Source organism: Lepisma saccharinum, chromosome 9 (assembly GCF_977018435.1).
Source record: "Lepisma saccharinum chromosome 9, izLepSacc3.1, whole genome shotgun sequence".
NCBI classification, from domain to species: domain Eukaryota; kingdom Metazoa; phylum Arthropoda; class Insecta; order Zygentoma; family Lepismatidae; genus Lepisma; species Lepisma saccharinum.
In genome coordinates this window covers 1,696,739-1,712,529 of record NC_139237.1, presented here as the reverse complement: position 1 = coordinate 1,712,529, position 15,791 = coordinate 1,696,739, and the positions used below count along the sequence as shown (strand labels likewise).

The 15,791-nt window shown below is 36.8% G+C and overlaps 1 protein-coding gene across 1 annotated transcript in view; it reads right to left on the bottom strand.

Annotated features, from left to right (window-relative positions):
- Nucleotides 1-489: 489 nt before the first annotated feature.
- LOC145991976 (uncharacterized) overlaps nt 490-15,791 on the bottom strand; it is a 95,873-nt gene continuing 80,571 nt past the window's right edge. The window contains exon 4 of the mRNA XM_083127969.1: nt 490-1,406. Within this exon, the coding sequence (XP_082984095.1) occupies nt 587-1,406 (820 nt within the window). The 3' untranslated portion in view covers nt 490-586. The remainder of the gene's footprint in view (nt 1,407-15,791) is intronic.

Sequence of the window (15,791 nt, the reverse complement as noted above, 5' to 3'; positions counted from 1 at the left end):
TCAAAGAATTGGATATTTATGTTCCACATCAACAATTATTAATGATTGAAATCAGTACTTCTATGAAGCAATTTAGGATTTGCAATTTGGTAGTGATTGCTGCTAAAACTGTTTCAAGCATTCCCATTGGCTGGTAGCTCCTTGGGGTAGTAATAATCTGAGTTCGGTTAGGCTTGTTGAGTTTGGTTCTCTTAGAAGAAGACAATGACGAAAAATGGTTGTAGCAGCAATACTGACCTTGCATTTTATATGTCTTTAATTTGTAATTTAAAGAAGTTCATGACTACCAGATGTGCAAACTAATTGGCACAGATAAGTAAATAGGTCATAATTAAGGTCTAGCAAACAAATGCAGAATGGAGATTCCATGTGAAAATTTAGTTATGAATGATTTATTGTTTTCGACAACAAACAGTTTCTCTCACACATTGGCGTATATTGCAAAGAATTAAATCTAGAAGGCCAAAATTAATCTAGTTAAAATCTGAATAGCATTAATCCAATTTAATAGAAATAGATTCTTTACATGTCATATTTGTAAATACAAAAATCCTCCACCCTCTACATTGCCCAAATTCCTATTTAGTTATGTATGTGGAAGAAGTAAATGCCTATCCAAATCCTCTTTTCTTGTAAAGAACTCTGGACAAAATGTGCAGACATAACGTTTCACAGAATGTATTCCTACATGTCGTTTCAAATTAGATTTATCATTGAATGTCTTACAACACACTGAGCAAGTATATGGCTTCTGACCTGTGTGAATTCTTGAATGCCTTCTAAGATCTGCTTTCACTGTAAATGCTTTGTTGCAGGTTGAACAAACAAATGACTTCTCTCCACTATGAAACCTTAAATGACTCTTAAGATATACTTTCTTTGTGAAAGCTTTGCTGCACATAGAGCATACATGTGGCTTCTCTCCCCTGTGAATTACTGAATGTTTATCAAGATTTCCCTTCAGTGAAAATGTTTTATTGCAAGTTTGACATTCAAATGGTTTCTCTCCAGTGTGAATTACTGAATGTCTATTAAGGTCCACTTTGTAGGCAAATGCTCTCTTGCAGGTTGAACAAACGAATGGCTTCTCACCAGTGTGAAGTCTCATGTGAATTTTAAGTGTGGATCTATGATGAAATATCTTGTTGCACTGACTACAACGGAGGCCTCTTTGAAAGTTTGAAGATTTTGAACTTTCTTGTAGTCCCCTTGTGCATTCCAATTCATCGTTATCCACAGAGAATTCTACGGAGGATCTGGTTGAACTACAAAACTCAAATCTTGTAAGGGGCACATTACCTTCCTCCATTACTATATCAGGTATCAAGTAAGTTTCCCTAGGTTGAAGTTGTTCATTGTTGACCACAGGTTGTTCAATACGGCTTCCAATTTTTTCCCGAAAGTACCTGTAAAAAAATACGTAAGATATGTAAATACCCTTAATATTATCCAATGCCTTAATTGAATTCCCTATATTAATGGGAATTTGTTGAATGAAGAGTGTCCTCAAATACAGTAAAACCTTGTTAATCTGGACTGCGATAAGCCAGATTTTGCTTAATCCGGACAGGCAAAAAAGAGAGCAGAATGGAAGGTTTTAAATGTGGCTAGAAGTCAACAATCGCATTCGTCATATTGCTCCAAATGGCTAAGAATACATACATCCAACATAAATGGGAGAACTTCCCAAAGAAAAGGCAGTCAACCACTAATGAAGTTCTGTTTCCGCAGATTTTCGGGAAGACACAGGAATACCCTGGGCATATTCTCGTAAAACTCTGGTCACTATAATACGTGGCCATACAAATGAGTTTTGTTGCTATGAACGGAGTTTTAATGGACTTTTAACTGTTCTTTTAGGTTATTTCAGTTAATTCGAACTTTCGTTAAACCGGTCAAATTATCCCCAACATAATTAAATGAAACTGTAGCAACAATAGCTGATGGCTACACAATGGGTAAGTGCATTTCTTGAGGAGACTGGGATGTGTCACTGAGAACATGAGGAAAATTAAATCATGCGGGTTCGCCGTATTGTCACTATTGTGTAGCCATCGGATATGGATACAGGCTTCATGCAAGTCTGGATGACATTATCGTGCATTCTTGCCATGGGCCACCTGGATTTTGATCCAAAATTGCTGTTTTAGAGCAGTACTCACTGCACCGACCACTTTTGGTACTCCACATATCAACATGGGCACCAACTGAAAATGTCACACCACATGCATAGTGTTATCACCTCTTCATGATGGTGTTGCCACTTTTAAATTTGCAACCCACATATTTCTAAAATATGGTTGAGCAGAACTTATAATTTTGAAATAATTAGTGTGGTACCATTTTGGTTATCACTTGCTTCTTTACGTGGGAGCACCATATATAGTTTCACTAAGTATATTTTACTTAGTCAGAATTTTATACAGATTCAATGCCCTGAAAGTAGAATATCGTTAATTGACTACCATGGCATATTTAAATTGGAACACATTTTAAATGATTAAAAATGTTTTTATATTCTGTTTACTCGTATTTCCAATGGATGCATTGTGAAGAGCCTACTCATTCTATTTTGTTCGATGGAAGCTTCAGCATACTGAGCACAACGGGTTGTTTACATATGAAGGAGGGCGCCTCCCCCATGGAGGCATGTAGTGGTTCGGACACCACTTTAAACTGTAGGTCCAGTCCCGATTAGCCTTACTGTGCATAAAGGAAACTTAAAACACTAAATCAACAAAATATGAAGTACACATTTTATTATCTTGTTATAAGCTCAATACCCACGTAACTTGTGCACTCTCATAATCTACACAATTTTGATTTTTTAAAAAATGTGGGGCTACTCAAGTAAATGCAGTATGTAAATATACTTTCACATTTAGATCATTTTTGGCATTTTAAAATCTTCATGTAGGCTACAGTCTTGAGCCTTGTGCATTACTTAGCAATAAAATTATCACAATATAGTGCATGATTTAAGGGTATGAATTTACAATACCAGAAGTATCTCCAATTGCTTTCAAATTCGACATACTCGCTAATTTTGGCCTCGTAATCACGAATCTGCAGTTAAAATTTGGCAGTCACATCTAGAAATTGCAAAATAACCTTGTCAATTACCGCTATGATTCTCCATACACTAACATGGAAACCATGTTTTCTGATATGAAGACATCTTCCTTTCCGCACAATGGTCTTGCTACCTTGTGTTGTATCATAACACAATATTGCTCAAGTGTTGTGCAATAAGTGAGGCCCATTGCATGGCACGTTGATTTGCATGTGAGAAAATGGCGTCTTGCGTAAAGGTGGAAAACAGGTTTGCCCCACGAACCATTCACGGTAAGGTTAGGTTATGCAAGCATAGTTAAAATTAAGGGTCATGATAAACATAGTTTTGAAACGCTAATCATTGCAAAAAATAGTTGTTTTCTTCATAAATCAAGGGTGTTTACTCCGTTCACAGACCCACTTTTTTCGACTTATTTCGCAATTTCTAGACGTGACCGCCAAGTTTTAACTGCAGATTCGTGATTACAAGGCCAAAATTAGTGAGTATGCCGAATTTGAAAGCAATTGAAGATACTTCCGGTACTGTAAATTCGCTCCGATTTAAGAGAGGCATGGCTAGGCTGGATGGGCAGAGAGTGACAAGTCATCTTATTAGTGACCATGATAACTCCTGTAAATTTAGAATCACTTAAATAAAATTATTTATGCACCAAGAAAACTTGATAAGACTACAATGGGATTGCATGTGAGAATGATGATATTTGTTTCAAGATCGTGAATGAAACATTCATTGATCCACAAATTTGAATTAAAACTCTCTAAATTATATTTTGTAATATTGTACTGGCAAATCACAGACATTGTAATTACGATAACTGCCATAAATGTACAGCTTTTGACTTTGCAAGATGACTTGGAGGATTGCTCCTACATTGTACTGAGAAAATCAATCCCCAAGCTTCAAAATGGCAAACAATAGACCGATTCAACATATCTTGCTTGAGCTGAAATTATGTTCATGTTTGACTCTGTTACATTTCTGTAGATTAAGAAACACAAGTCTCAGCAACACTCATAGCATCAGGCTAGCTTTAAGATTCCAATAAACAATCTGTAATATAGTGAGTGCATGGTTCAGGAAGAATGGGAGTAGTCACCAATATTGTGGCTAAGGGAAAGGTAAAGTCACCCATGCATATACTACCATGCCATGAAGGCACACTTAGGGGATGTGGGGGTAGGGCTCCACACATTCTCGATCTCAACCATTTTGGAGGTGATGTGATCACCCCCCCCCCCCCTCTCTCAGGTACCCATTGATTTGAAGCTGGGTGAGCCTCAGATCCACTTTATGCGAATATTTTATATTCAGAAAGCAAGTTATTCTAAAATTTGACATTTACAGTTCTGCAAGTTTCAACTGCCCTTTATCATTTATGCTACCCCCCCCCCCAATCATAAAATTTTGATAAAAAATCCCCCAACTAGGATAATTTGCATAAGTATCCCCCACCTATTGCACTGTCTACATGTAGAAACCTACACTTTGTCCCCCCTTTCATTACGAGGTTGCAGGTTCTGCTGCTACACAAGTGGTAAACAGTGACAATAGTGAGGAAATATTCTTGTTCTTTCCATAATTCAAGTGAATATGCTTGAATATACAGTTTTATAATATTTAGTTTTAACTTAAATGAAAAGTGTGCTGTTTCTTCGTTGAGGTTTGATGAATGATCCTTTCATGTCTCTCATGAGAATTTTGCAACTGACAAATGCCATGTCAATGTTTGTATTTAATTCATCTTATTTCGAAATTTTCAAAACACACAAGGTACGCAAATATTTTGTTCATTGTGCATAAAATTTTCGTACCTTAAAAAATGATCATTTTGACCTAAAAAATGCTGAAAAGTAGCACTTTTCCTGGGTTCTGGGTTGTTGTCTTTTAAATTTTTTTTCAGATAAAACCTGGAAAAACCTAGGCAAAACTGTGTTTTATTGGGTTTTCTAAGTTTATGTTTAAAAATACATTTTTTAAAAAATGAAATACAATCTTTTAAAATGAAATACATTTTTTTTAAATGAAATACATTTTCTTTCTGGTAGTAATGTATTGGAACATTCATTCTGTTTTAACTGACTATTTACTATTTTCTGTTAACATAGTTAAGAATTCATAATGATTAAACTAAATTAATTAAAATATTCTGTCCAAATTATTTTATCAACAGTTTGATTCTACTCTTCCTGGATGATGTAATAGTTAATGCTGTTGCATTATGATCAGTTCCGGGGCTGCATTCCCTGAGGAAGCACATGTTTCAGTGTATCCAACTTTGGACTGTATGCACAGTTTTGTTCCAATTAGCCTCTCCGACCACAGAGTTGGCGAGGAAAATGATATACTGAAATTTAAAGTACAGCTACAAATTTTTAACCCATAAACTAAGATTATGGACATAGTTACTTGCTTATATGATACTTTTCTACATCTGTAAGTTAATCATCATGATGAGATTAATGATATTGAATGAAGTATATGATGGGTCACACATACATGTAGCAGGTTTTTTTTTTGTGTGTGTCTAAGAAACCTTTTGTTTTCAATATTCTGTTTTTTTCCTTCGTTGTGTGTTTCATTCTTTAGCATGTACTGTAGTTTGTATCCATTGAGGGTTAGGTGGCAGAACTGCCACAGGCTGAACCTCGCCCTTCAATAAAGAATGATTGAATTGAATCTACCCAGGATATGAACCCAGCTTAGCATTCATAGCATAGGCCACAGAAAGTGCACAAAATATGTTATTATCAGTGTTTTCTTTTCTTCAGATGGTACACAGTGGTACTCCATACTGGCTTATTATTATACGTGAGAATAAAACTAATATTATTTTATTTTAACAAGAGAAATGTATGAGCATACGTAAGCATAAATATGTATATATGAATATGTGTGTGTGTCAGTTCAATGCATGATTGTTCATGAACATAACTCAAATGATGAGCACAATAACAAACCAAGACAATAATGTAACAAATCAACTTGAACAGTACCAGAATCTTTCTTTCAAGAAAAAAAGCAATGGTAATAAAATAACATTTCCACAGTGAGACTTTTATTTTTATCAATTTAGTTCGTTACACTCTTCTTCCAGCAACAATATTAAAATTTAAGCATGCTCTCTAGTGATCAGTTAGTTTTTCACCTTGTCAGGAAACCTGTCATTTGTGGAAATGTGATAAAATAAAGTTTATTTTGTCCAAGATGAAGCACATTTTTAGTGAATATTTCATTCTCTACTTTAATTTATGAAACAAATTATTTTGTGAATGCAGTTGTGCCTATGTTGGAATGAATTATGCTACAGCTACAAACACATTTTTTGTCTCATTTATTTAATTTCTTTGTAAGCCACCATAGGCCATTAAAGAATGCAAAAATAAGGAGCGTTCATTTTGGCTCGGGGCCAAGATAGCACGTGACTGCAAACGGCAAGACAGATGACGACATTTTCGATCAGTAATGTCCCGCTTATTTTTACACACATATCTTCAGAGTAGGACAATTACATTTATAGTGCATAACGAGTACTAACCTGCATTATAAGAGTTGTTCAAAGTGGTGGCCAACTTCATTCACAAATTCACAGCACCATATTTCCATTACGGTGAAACTTAGTGTACATAGTAGGATAATTTGCAAACCATTGTAATTCTAGCTGTACCCATACTATTTGTAAGAAAAATATATATAGAATTAAGATCAGAATATACTGTAGAATTTTCAGTGAAAAATGAAGTCTCGACCAGGACTTGAAACTGGGTCTCTGGCATACCATGCCATTGCTCTACAACTGAGCTTCCGAGCCAGCCAGATATTTCCCTGCCACTGCTTTACCTGTGTGGAATGGTGTAGCTGTCATTTACTTTGTGTGCCAAATCTTAACAGAATCTTACACTTGTCCTGTATTTTCCTAAGTAATCAATCATGAAGGAATTTTCAGGTGGGCAGTTGCACACCCTGCCCCTGTGGTTTATACACAGAAGAGATATTCATACTTGAAACATTCAGAAAAATAATAGAAAAACACATCTGTCATAAACTGAGAACAAACTGCATTAAAGCAGATTTAAAAGTCACGTATATTGTCTTTGGGAGGAACTTTGGGTTATTAAATGGCCTATGGTGGTTTGTAAGGGGAATGAAATATTGAAACAAAAAATGGTTTTGTAGCAGTAGTAGAATTCATTTCAACATAGGCACAACACTGCATTCACAAAATAGTTTGTTTCATAAATTAAAATACGCAATGGAATATTCATACTAAAAATGTGTTGCATCTTGGGAAAACATTATACCTACCTTATTTTATTGCAGGTATAACTTTACAAATTTCAGGTTTTCTGGTGAGGTGAACAGGGGAAGCTCAAGATAAAATTTTCAGCCGGGCAAGGTTGCTGATATTTGATGGCCCCCTCCCCCACCCTTATCTTTCTAAACTGGTCTTCCTACTTTCCAGCTTCCAATAAAAAATCATAGCCATGTTTTATATTTACAGTTTAAAATTATTTTTGGAATACTGTTTATTTAATTCCTACATAATTACATCAAAATAGCATCATCATTTAGCTTAAATCGTTACCTGATTTTGCAATATACTTATTATGTAATTTCAAATAATTCTTCTCAACAATAAATCCAAACCTTGGTGGTAATAAATGGAGACACACCAGTTTGGTGGCCTACGAGAGCCATGATTGGCCCTTAAAACTGCCCCTGGAGGTGAAGAGCAAACTGATCACTAGAGTATATGCTCCAATTTGAGTATCAGTGAAGAGGGAAGAGGGTAGCAAACCTGATTGATAAAATCAAAAGTCTAACTGAAAAAAGTTACACTAGAATATACTTGGTGCACCCTCTCTGGTCTGGTTTTTAGATTACATTTCCATGATGCCAAAGATCATGTGTCAGAACTCTGGGTAATAGATAGATGTACATGTTTCTAGAGTTGGAAGTGGTAGGGGAAAAAAAGGGCTTTTTTGGGGGGAGAAAACAGTCTTTTCCGCAGCTTTTTTCGGCTCTTTTCCCCAAAGTGTTTCAAATCAATGAAAATGTGTTACTTGGCTGTATTTTTCTTGTTTCATAGCTATCATTCATCTCTCTAATGTAAAAAGACATGTCTAAATTGAAAATTCAACTTTCCACGTGGAATTCATAACTACACACAAGCAGAAGTTGCAAAAATGCTGGCTATTTTGAATCGATGGTTATTCCTCAAGTGTTCACTTCATATTTCAGTAGGATTATAAAATGTATCTACATAGTATATACTCACAACTAGAGTACTTTTTTCTTTGTTAATAGAATTTAAGAGTATGATATAATTTTCATTGTTTGAATTTGCGATGTGAACATGCACATGAAACAAAAAATGAAGAAAGAAACACTGTCCTAGTGCACGGTGGATCTAAAAATCAGGCAGAAACTGAATCGATTGGGCACAAATGGCAAAACAAAATTCATTACAAAATCTGGCTTTCTGAGTAAAATTTTGTTTAAGTCCACTTTATGCTCAGATATGCTAATTGGGATTGGACCTACAGCTCAAAATGGGACCTGAACCACTGTGCCTCCGTTGGAGATTGAAGTTGGAAACCCTTGAATACAAGGTGACATCATTATTTTATGCCATCACGGAGGTTCATTCCTTTACATATGTCTGGCCATTTTCCAACAGTACTTGGAATTTACTGTAGAATCTAAATCACCCTTGTAGTAGCATACTGATCTTAGGTATTAAATGGGGACTATATATACACACATGCAGATGTAGTTCTGCATACCTACTATGAATGGTGAAATTGTCTTGAAATATATAATAGTTCAATATTAACATTTGCTTTATTTCCTGTGACATCAATGACAACTCATAGCCCGAGAGAATCTTTTCATCAACGGCACAAGTTTGCAAAAGTGAAAGTTTGTTTTAAGTTCATTTTATGCTCAGATAGTTGAAACAGGATTGGGCCTACAGTTTTAGAATGGAATCCAAATCTATATACAATATGTCTCCACTGAGGATCAAACCTGGTACTCATATGACAGACATTGTCATAAGTAGGGAACGGAACTTTATGTGCTAAAAAACTCAGAAATATTTATTTTTTATGTGTCATAAATGTTGAAAATATGTGATAAAAACAGGAAAATATGTGACAAAAATAAAAACATTTGGTAACAAAAACAAACTATAACATGCATTTTAAACACCTGAAATTAGTTTCTAAATGATTACCTCTTAGCGAGCTATTTTTTGGAAGAGTTGCAGTGGATCACCATAGTTCTTTCCAAATTCTCCATTGTAAATCTGTGACGATTATCTCTAAAAAGCATCTTATATTGTGAGAAAGATGGCTCCACGTCACAAGAAACAATTCTTGCATATTTGAAGCACGAAATGTCACTAACACTGAAGTTTTCCAAAGCTTCCTCTTCCTCTACTTCACCTCCTTCCAAAACACATGCAATTTGGCACAATGTTTGAAAACCTTGGTTTTTCCCCAAAAATTCTGTACATTTAGACATTTAGATCCAGTGAGTTCTTTCAGTTTCGTTTCTACTATACGGACTTCACCAATGGAAGCTGCCAAAGTGTTCGTGGGCGATTCAAGCTTTCATATGGAATTAGAGAGAATGGACAGGTTTGTTGAGATGTATGCCAATTCGACTTTTAAGGAGGGCTCCATCAACAGTTCTTGCAGAATTCTTCTTTGACGAGATCATTTACAACAGATACAATTTTTTTTCAAAGTTCTGGGCATAACATCTGCATCGCGTAACTACAGGTGTAGGGGGAAGGGGAACCTCAGGACATTTTTGTTTAAAAATGTCTATTCTTCTAGGCGACTTGATAAAAACTTTCTTCCCATTTGAAACCAGTTTATTGACATTGGGATAAAGAGCTCTTATCTTTTCACATATTCTATGCAACGCATGCGCCACACATGTAACGTGCACCATTTTGGGGTAGCTAACGGCAAGACCACTGCATGTAAGCTGCAGCATCTGTCAAGAGAAGAACATTGTCAAATTTTATGTCTTCTGGCCACAATAGCTGCATTGCTTCATTAAAAAGCCTTGCTATCGTTACGTGTAGCCAGCCCCAGCTACTTACAGCTATTTTCTCCCGATAGGATCGTAGGCGAGGTGCCAGAAGTCTGCCAGCGAGCGTTTTCAAAGACAAAACAAACCTAGCACTCTCGATATGAAAGAGGTGCGGAGAATAAACATTTTTCCTTGGAGAATTTCGAGGTAGATGAAGTCAACGAGCAATTTTATGTATTTAAAATGAAAATTCGCAAAATATGTATTTACATACGGAAAACTGGAAAATGTGTGTTTTTATGTAAAATAAAATTTGCTGTGTTGACATGTAAGGCTATGATAAGAATTTTGGCAAAAATGAGGGTCTCTATCTTATCGCAGAAAAAACATTTATTTACCTAAAGTTCCTTTCCCTAGTCATAAGGTCTGTTTATATTTGGTCTAGGAATTAATTCGTGCGGTTGTTACGCACACATTGAAGCTGTAGTTCAAACACAAAATACATAAATACCTTAAGAAAAATATTGTCCATCGCGAGCCACCACTTTCGCCCATCTGTCAGGCAAGTTACGGATTCCGTGGCGAAAGAAGTCCTCATCCTTTGAAGCGATCCAGTCAGACCCCCATTTTTCGATATCTTCTGAAGAAGTGAACCGCTGTCGAATCAAATCGTTATTCATGCAATCGAACAAGTAGTAGTCAGAAGGAGCAACATCTGGTGAATACGGCAGGTGGGGTAAAACTTCCCATCCGACATTTTCTAAATAGGTTTTGACCGGTTTTGCGACATGTGGGCGAACGTTATCATGTTGAAAAATAAGTTTATCATGTCTGTTCTCCCATTCTGGTCGTTTCCTGGCCAGAGCTTGCTTCAAATGCATTAATTGTCGTCGATAATGTTCTCCATAAATAGTTTCACCCGGTTGCAGCAGCTCATAGTACACCACACCTTTCATATCCCACCATATGCACAGCATAACCTTTGCTCAGTGAATATCTCGTTTCGGTTGTGATGGACCTGGCTTCACTTCACCCAGGCCTTTTTTTTTTACCCCCCCCCCCTTTTGAATTGATGCACTGCTGAATGATGTATGCAAATGATGTTAATCGCATGCAAACATCCATAGTCAAAAGGACACTATTTTTCTATCAAATATGTACACAGCTCTACAATTAAAACTGAAACAAATTTCACTTCTTAAAACAAAACTGTCCCTTGACAAGGAAAGGCATTTGTCCTTATTTATCTCTGTTCTGTTGGACAATTTACATCTCTTTTCTATGAACTACAGTACATATAATTATTTCAACATACTGATAATTGTTAACAAAATAGTAGTTTTTACTGGAACAACAAAGTCAAAATGATGCACATGCTTTAAATATAAACCCAAAACTAAGTAGTTTTTAAAATTATTGATAGTATTAATTTTGAAAATGTCAAAAAAAGGGTCGATAATTTTTTACGCAGGGTTGGCAACACTGATGAAGTTGAGCATGTGCAGGAGTATGCCCTAGTATTCTGTGCTTGCAACAGAGATAGAATCGTCAAGAGTGGGGTTGCGTACGTGCGAGTAGCAGTAACGTGAAATGGCTGCCGTAATACAAAATCCCGCCAAATGTGAAGTGAGATCTGTCATACGATTTCTGAATGCCAAAGGACAGAATGCATCTGACATCCATCGGGAATTGTGTGCCATTTATGGACCGACAGTGATGAGTGAAGGGAAAGTCAGGCAATGGTGCAGAGTTTCGGGAAGGGCGTTCAAATGTTCATGATGATGAGCGTAGCGGAAGGCCTAGTGTTCAGACGGGCGATCTGGTGAAACGCGTTAATGAGAAAGTGCGTTCCAATCGCCGGTTCACAATATCTGAACTCGCCAAATAGTTTCCAGAAGTGTCTGTGAAAACAGTGTATCGAATTGTGACTGACAACCTGGGGTATCACAAACTGCATGCGAGGTGGGTACCAAAAATGCTGACCCACGCTTACAAAGAGCAAAGAAGGACATGATTTTTTGGCCCGCTGGGGGAGGATGGGGATGACCTCTTTTCGCACATAGTGACAAGGGATGAAACGTGAATATCGTACACCACTGGGGAGTCGAAGCAGCAGTCAATGCAATGGCGGCACTCTGGTTCTCCTAAAGCGAAGAGATTCAAACAAACACCATCAGTTCACAAAATCATGGCAACCATGTTTTGGGACCAAAAGGGTGTGATTTATGTGGAATTCTTGGAACCAGGACGAACAATTACAGCAGAGGTGTATTGCGAAACACTGAATAATCTGTGACGTGCCATCCAAAATCGGCGGAGAAGAATGCTACGCTTTGGAATTTTTCTGATCCATGACAACGCCAGCCCACACATAGCTGCTCGTACTGTTGAGACAACTGAAAGATTTTGATGGGAACTATTCAATCATCCCCCTTACAGCCCCAACCTTGCCCCAGCAATTTCTTTCTTTTTCTTCACCTGAAAAAGTGGCTTGCATCGAAGCGTTTCAAAGACAGTGACGTGCTCAAGACATCAGTTCTGGACTGGCTGCACTCTCAGGCGGCAGATATTTACGCAGAGGGTATACGGAAGCTTGTGCCACGCTATCAGAAATGTCTGGAGGTGAATGGTGACTACGTCGAAAAATAGCAATGTATGTACTTGTTTATCAATCACAATAAATTCCTTTTCCTATAATTTTCTTGTTTTTTTAAAAAATATTGGCCCTTTTTTTTTTTTTAAAGGAGTGTTGCAGTAAGTACATACCATCACAATCACAAAACTCTCAAGCTCAGAACATTGGGTGGACTGCTCATGATATTTGGGTTTGAATCGTGGTGTGAGGATGGGTGTCCCTCTGTAAATGTCACTTCACCAATTTCACCTAACCATAATAAATTTTCATTGTTATGGTTAACTTGATAGTGGTAGAAAAGCACCGTAAAACCAGAAAACTACAAAATGCCTAATATATTTTATTTGACCGTTTCCTACTTTTCAAAATGCTGCTGTACATGATATTTGCAATCATTTTGGGCACGTTTTATGACATTATAATCAACATATCACACTTTAGCAGTTTTCGAATGAAGTGACGAAGAAAACTTACTACATCTATACCTTTGCCAACAACATTAATTCAATAGGCGCATGGCGTTGTTTATTCTTTACCAATTTTTTTCTTGTTTCTCCTCCACACACAAACACGAAACACACATGTTTTGAAGATTCTTTGTGCTTAAATGAAACTATCAATGAAGCAATTAAATATATTTTATTCAAAGAATCTTTAAAAATGTACTCTCTGCTAAAAACTAAAAGGAGAAAAATTACATTCTATTTAACATGCAAATTGAGATTTGATGTGTTCTGAGATTGGAAACACTGTCGACTCCACAGGCCGCTGTGATACGCATTGTTCGGTGGTTCAGGTACGACAGACAGGGAAGAAGTTGTGCCCCTTCTTGCGTGGATTGCCGTAAATATGTGTGAGGCTAGTCAAGTTCAAACAATCATATCGCTTGATTCCATGGCAGTCTCAAAATGAAACTTGGCATAACATTAGAATATTCTTACATGGACAATTTCTTTTTTCCCAATTTTTCAAAGAATCACTTTTTCAGATATTCAAGATCAAAGGTCAAGGTTGTTGACCTTCACAATACAACATGTTCAAATAAAAGTGTGTTATATATAACTTTAACCCTTAAGGAAAAGGGCGAAGAGTCTCGCACCAGGTGTGTGCCTTCATTTCAATATTGTCGGAATGAGTAATGCTACTAAAAAAAAAAGTCTGGAGTATGAATATCTCTCCATGTTGACAGTGGAAGCGGTTTTTAAAGTTGATTATTAAGCTAGACACGATGCTTAAAAAATATGATGAATAAGAATTTACAGAATACCAGGTATTCCTTATGGAGAATCAACTTCAAGTTACGGCTAATCAAATGGGAGGTTCTACTTTTCAGACAACCAGGAAAATCTTCAATGTGTCCTCTTTCTGTCCATGTTTTTTTCTGCACCTTTGGGAGTTTGATATGCCCAAGGGAACAAATAAAAATAATACTCCCATAAGCGTAATATATTTTTCCTTGCCTCCTACGGCCATCCTGCCGCACACCTCTCCTCAGCAGCAGTGTTGTCGTACCTGATGCACATAAAAGAGCTAAATTTCACCTTCATGGAGGTAAAATTGACTTTCAATGACCTAGGTTTTTGAAAGCTCGATAAACTGCCACCTAGTGTAATTATAGGTACCAAATGAGGGTAGGGGAGAAGGAGTGATGCTATTACTGTTAACTTTAAAGTGATGACAATTTATTTTTAGTTTTCACAATCCACATCTAGCGGTATCATCCATCTCAATAATCCAGCAATGCTTGTGTGAAATTTAAAAAAAAAACTGGTTCCTAGATAAAAATATTGGGATAAGAGGGGCCCATACAACATCATCACATGCAAATTGCACAGGGCCATTTTATAAATATTGCATAAAGTGGCAACACTGCACAGTGGATTATATCAGAGTAAAAGTTACACCACTTGCAGTTGAAAGCTTCTGGAAGCAGCATGTGTATTCATCACTTCCCTAGTCAAAGCCAGTTGGAACTGGCGACTTTTAGAAGTTGAGTCTGCAGGCACCTTGGGTACTGTGGCAGTTGAAGACCAAAGATCGTGCATTGAAATTGAAAATTGATGTTGCAAAAACCCAACAGAAATTTACAGTGCTTTGCGAAAAGTTTGTCCTGAGCAAACAGTGGACCATAGACTGAACCATAGTTGGAAGTTGCAGTCAGACAAGTGGAGAAGTCCCATCATCCTTAAAACCAAAAATTTCGACAAACGCAAGCAAAGGTGAAGCAAATCATCATGACTAATACAGGGTGTCCCACAAACGGTGCAACTGGGAATTAAGAGTGGCCTTACTTTGTAACCGAAACCTGTACATACATAAGTCATACACCAAATGTTAGCCCTGTCCAAGTAGATATTTTTAAACATAGAAACAACAAACGGGGTGCAGTGTTGTTCATGCAGTTTTTCCAAATGTAAGTGAAAGTGTAAATTTATTTTTCCACAAAGCATGGAAAATTGCATATCAAACATTCATACGGAAATTTGGACGTCAATTTCCACCTTGGGTAGGTGGACTATTTCGCCATCTATAGTTCAGAGAAGAAAACCGATTGTTTTCGCATATAGCCAATCCTGAAATGCCTCGTAAAGGTGTACCGGTCCAAATGGGTGTTTTAAAAAAATTATGAGGTACAGTGGCAACACTTGATGTTTGGAGGCAACAAAAGGTGTGTTTAGTGATGGTCTATGACATGGAAATACTGGAAACAGGAAAAAAAGAAAATGAAAATTATGGTGAAAAAAGTGTTACTTACCTACTCCTGGCAACCATGTAATGCGATAAGAGCGCCCACCGAACGAGAACAAAAGAATCAGTTAGTTGTGTACTCAGAACTGTTTGAGCCATGCATTTCACATTGTTCGTAGGGGAAGATTAGAATTGTTCTGTGAAATGAAGTACTCTTTGGAAGAGAGGGTGTTCATTATGGAACATTATTTTTGTTCAAAATCGTACGCTAGTGTAAAAACTGTTTCGCGAGAAATATCCGAATAACAGTGTTCCAGAAAATTCGACGATATATCGACTTGTTTCCAG